This window comes from Mytilus trossulus, chromosome 1 (assembly GCF_036588685.1).
Source record: "Mytilus trossulus isolate FHL-02 chromosome 1, PNRI_Mtr1.1.1.hap1, whole genome shotgun sequence".
NCBI classification, from domain to species: Eukaryota; Metazoa; Mollusca; class Bivalvia; order Mytilida; family Mytilidae; genus Mytilus; species Mytilus trossulus.
The window spans coordinates 58,267,425-58,272,481 of record NC_086373.1 but is presented as its reverse complement, the minus strand read 5'-3'; the positions used below and the strand labels follow the sequence as shown (position 1 = coordinate 58,272,481).

The 5,057-nt window shown below is 31.8% G+C and overlaps 1 protein-coding gene across 1 annotated transcript; it reads right to left on the bottom strand.

The window, feature by feature from the left end:
- Positions 1 to 272: 272 nt before the first annotated feature.
- LOC134709137 (uncharacterized) lies at positions 273 to 3,996 on the bottom strand. Its single transcript, XM_063569340.1, has 2 exons — positions 2,549 to 3,996; positions 273 to 347 (listed from the first exon to the last, which is right to left on the bottom strand). Exon 1 carries the CDS (start codon positions 3,924 to 3,926, stop codon positions 2,676 to 2,678), a length of 1,251 nt encoding a protein of 416 aa, XP_063425410.1. The 5' UTR covers positions 3,927 to 3,996; the 3' UTR covers positions 273 to 347; positions 2,549 to 2,675.
- Positions 3,997 to 5,057: the final 1,061 nt, after the last annotated feature.

The window sequence follows — 5,057 nt, the reverse complement described above, 5'->3', positions numbered from 1 at the left end:
TAAATACTAAAGGTATGCAAAAATAGGTATCAGATACACCGATTCTGAAAATTTTTAGTTTCTGTGTGTATACGACAGTTGTTGTCCATTCGTTTGATGGTTAGGGACTTGCCGTTTTGAATTTTGCTCGAAGTTAAACTTTTTCATATCTTAATATTTGTCTGCGCCATAGTTCTATACCACACGTCTGTTAAGGTCCTGGTATTACTAAGTTTATATCACATTTAATAATATAATGTGTTTAAAGGGAATGCTAACAGATACACTTATACCTGTTAGTTCATTTTCAGCTTTCTTTTTGGTTAGCTCATGTGTCTTTTGATTCGAATCTTTGATTTGCTGGTTTTCTGCAATAGATTAATTTATAAACTGTCATTCAATTAACATTCATATAAAGATACAACTAAACGAAATTCTTAGAATAAATCTCTGATAAAGTAGAATTACAGCAATATAGATATAGAAAGATGAGGTATGAGTGTAAATGAGACTACTCTCCATCCAAGCAATAATTTATAAAAGTATTAAACCGTTATAGGTCGGGAACGGCCTTCAACATGTAACCTTGGCTCACATCGAACAGCAAGCTATTAAGGACCCCAAAAAATTAGGTCTATTTGACTTTGCCACATGTCTTAAAGTCAACTCAAAACATTTTTTATCTGACATTAAACTTTTTAATCAGAGCGAAATATGGCCCTTCCCGAACATACACCTTTGATATGGATTTGAAAATACTTAGGTAAATATTTTTCAACGCATATATATTTCGCAATTGTATAATATTACTTCGAAAATATTATAATAAAATTTGGATCAGATTGTTATCTTAAGAATTGAAAGGCCAGCTAATTCTCAAAAATTTATGATTTTATAAACAATTTGATTGCAAAAAAAGTGCATTTCTGACAAAATTTTGAAAATAACCGCTTAACACTTGTTTGATTTAAAAAAAGTATACTAAACACAAGGGCTAAAAAGATTTCTCACTGATTAGTTTACCTGTACTTTATTTAAGGAATGACTATAATATTGTGTCTGTCTATGAAGAAGTAACATAAAAAATGTGGTGCACACTAAATAACCTGCGTAACAGGTTAATTTCAAGTGTGCACCACATTTTTTTATGTTATTTCGAATACACCGACAAAATATTACCGTCATTTCTTATAATTTAATTCTAAATTAAAAAAAAAAACGGAGTAAATACAGAAAAAAACATTGATGACATCAAGGTCACATGACGAAACTATGTCTATGAGCTGATAGACAAACACTGTCAGCCAATCAGAAGACAAGTTAGACACAAAATTAAATTATTGCAACATATATATAAAACAACTACTTTGGGAATTCCAAGTTCTCCTGATAGAGGAAGGCATTACAGGAGGTATTAGGGTAACCGAAAAACTACATGTGATATATACTATAAGTATCGGTACTAGATTCGATGCGAAACTTGTTAATTATTGGTAATATTAATTATATGGAATACAAAAGGCATCGGAATGGTGCAATTTTTAAACAACACCAATTGTCATATATAATTAGTTATCAAAGGTACCAGGATTATAATTTAATACGCCAGATGCGCGTTTCGTCTTCATAAGACTCATCAGTGACGCTCATATCAAAATATAAGTAACATTTAAAGTTCATGATCAGTTGATTTGTTGTATTTACGTCTTTACGAAATGCTGGCTCACCTTGTTATTTTGGTGGTATAAATATTTAAAAAGTATGTAATTCGTAATACTAAGGATTTTCTTATCCCAGGCAGAGAATACCTTAGCCGTATTTGACATTTTTTTTTTTGAATTTTTGGTCGTCAATGCTCTTTTTAGTTCATACTTGTTTAAACTATTTTGATCTGAGCGTCACTGATGAGTCTTATGTAAACGAAACGTGCGTCTAGTGTATCAATTATAAGTCTGGTACCTTTAATGTCTATTAATGTTTTAAACAAATACTAAGTAAGTAATACATTAAAGGAATAAAAGTACTGTAGTTGAAGAGTTGCCACCGTCAATTGTAGATTTGACGGTCGCAAATGTAGTTTTACTGGCGACGCGTAGCGGAGACAGTAAAACGGAGATTTGAGACAGTCAAATCAAAATTGACGGTGGCAACTCTTCCAGTACAGTACTGTTATTCCGATTCTTATGCATTACAAAAAGAAAAAAATACGATAAAACTTGAAAAATTGTCTTAATTTGACAAATAGATAAAAATTCGCGGAACCTCATGAATGATTTTGGCACAAAGACGTCATGGCTAAACGTGACGTCATACAAATGACAACTTACAAACTGGATGTGGTTACGTTACTTGTACGCTTCAAATTCAGATAAAATAACATTAAAACGGCAAATTCGAGGTAGGTGTTGTTTTTTTATCGACTATATAGTAGTAATCGGACATTTATTGATTCAATCAATTCGAAATGGTGGCCCCTCCTTAGTTACACCTGGTATACTGTGGATTTGACGGCAACTTTTAGCCAATGAAAAAAGTTGTTACATCCAAATTGCATTAGAATTTTACATACCATTCTTCAAACTGATAACCAATGCTATTACGGTTATCATCATTATAGACAAAATACCAACTACAAAAACTTGAAAAATCTGTTTTCTTTTCCTTCTTATATAAAATTGTTCGTTTTCATCAAAATCTTAAAATCTGTATTCTGGCAAACTGTTTTCGTCTTGGATTCTTTCATAAATTGCTTCATTGTCTTCGATAAGATAAACTTGACCATCACTGTTCTCTTCATTGACTTCATCAAAACTATTTGTAATACTAACATCCGAAATTTCACATTCAACTTCATTGTTTTCGATCGCCGTGTGATTTGTAATAGATTTTAATTCGGTTAAATGATATGATTCATCGTTATTCTCGCGTTGTCTTCTTTCATCTTCGATATCGTCGAAACTGTTTCTCATTCCGTAATATTCCTCCAAATTCGTTCTGTCCAAACCTTGTTTGAATTTCGTTTCTGGATGAACGTCATTCTTAGTCTTATTATAAATGTGTTCACGATCTTCCAATGCTCTGCCAATTTTATCTAACAAATAATATTTATGTTCTTCGTTGTCCGTAGAATCTGTTTTAATGGTTTTATAAACTTGTTCAGGATCTTTCAATGCTCCATCATTTGTGTCAAATGAACAGCATTGGATTTCTACATTTTCAGCCGTAATATTTGCCAGGGTATTCGTTTTTATCTTCTTTTTCTTTTCGATGTTTCTACTTTCAGAATTGATTTCATTTCCTCTATTGTCACTCTCCAAAGTTATTTGATTAACATATTTCTTTATCGTTAATCCCTCGAAAAGGTTCATATTGCCAAATTTGTTTACAGCGTCACTCTCCTCAGTGATTTGAATGTTGGCTTTCTCATCTTTTACTGCGAAGGTTTCACATGTATTAGTTTCAGGCCGGATTTCATGTTGTCCAACAGCTCTGTCCAATTGTCCTTTTATTTTCTTTGAAATGTTATTTTCAGTATGAATAAGGCTTGAATCTCTTGTGTCCGCTGAGTCATCATCTGTGAACTCATCTTGCTCATTCAATATACTTGTCTTTTTAATTTTATCATTATTGTCTAGAATCACGAGTTCTAGTTTTTCATCTACATGGTATTCACTGCCGATATTCTGACATTCCGTTGCATCAAAGTTCCGTTTATTGCACGAAAACTTCGAATCTTGAATACATCCATGTACATCCTCATTTACTTTTGGTTCTTCTTCCGTATTTTCCCCCTCATTACAACTACTGTAACAACTTCCACGTATTGCGTTAGAGTTATTGGTTTGACCCTCTGTTTTGTGGTTGTTTAAAAGAGGTTTACATGATCCTTTAGATTGTTCTAATACTTCATCCTCAGATATGTTGATGAATGCATTATTTCTCTCCATTATGAGTTAAACTATATTGAATCTGTTATGTTGTACAGCAACTTTCCATTGATATAGTTTTTTCATGGGGGTTTATATCAATAATAGAAAACAGGAAAAAGACTTTTAAACATATACATTTATTTTGTTTATTTGTACTTGTTCTCTTATCAACATAAATATTACACAATACATGTGCTGTATGTCAATGACACATACTTCATTTTTCTTAGATAGACAAGACGAAATTACGAACAAATTTGACAAAATCTGAAAGATTTGGATAGAATTTTTTTTTTAAATTGAAAAGATAAATTGATTGTTTTGGTTTTGACCAATTTTCAACACTATTGACGATTTCGTGATGTCTAGTTTTTGTCTGCGGAAGAAACCAGATTACCCCTCGAAAACTGCACACTTTTTTAATTTTAACGACGTCGGTGTCCTGCAAACTTAACCTTCGATAACGAATGTTAATTTGGGATCTTGGTCAATATTCTAGTTGGTACTATCTACCTTATTTGAAAGAATGGAAGTTTTATAATAATAACTATATTACCATCCTGCCATATTACAAATGCAGAAAATAACAGTGACAAACAAATCCAAAATATTTGACTTCCTTTTATATATTTTCATCTTTTTTAAATAATGACAAATTCTTTCTTTGCAGTCTAGAACTACGATCTTATATTCAAGGATATTTGTCAGTGGTTAACGTTGAATATTTCTTTCGAAATGTATGTGCAGGAAATTTTTCTTGTATTTACACAAGAACTTCAGTGTTCAGATTCAAGTGGAAATCACTTATTGAACGGAAGAAAAAACACCCAGCCTATTCAGGTGCACTTTATTTTACCAAGGATGTAGTTAAACCTTCCGTTTTACACTTGTTCGCGCTTTCCCGGCATTTGTGATAGTAGGACAAAAGTCTTTGTATTACTCCTTTTGTTATTTTAAAATTATTTCAGAAGTTTTCCTTGTTATGGATTCAACAAAAAACTAATTGCGTAACTGACGCTAAATATTTAATTGAAAAAATATTCTCCTAGCGTCATCTTCCCTTTCTGAACACAACTGGTCTTGTAATAAACTTTTTTCCTTGTCTTGTTTAACATTAATTCTCAACTCAAGTAACTATTTTTGCAAAAT

Bases quoted from the DNA above. Each gene is read 5' to 3' on its own strand.
- LOC134709137 (XM_063569340.1), bottom strand. From the start codon at position 3,926: ATGGAGAGAAATAATGCATTCATCAACATATCTGAGGATGAAGTATTA.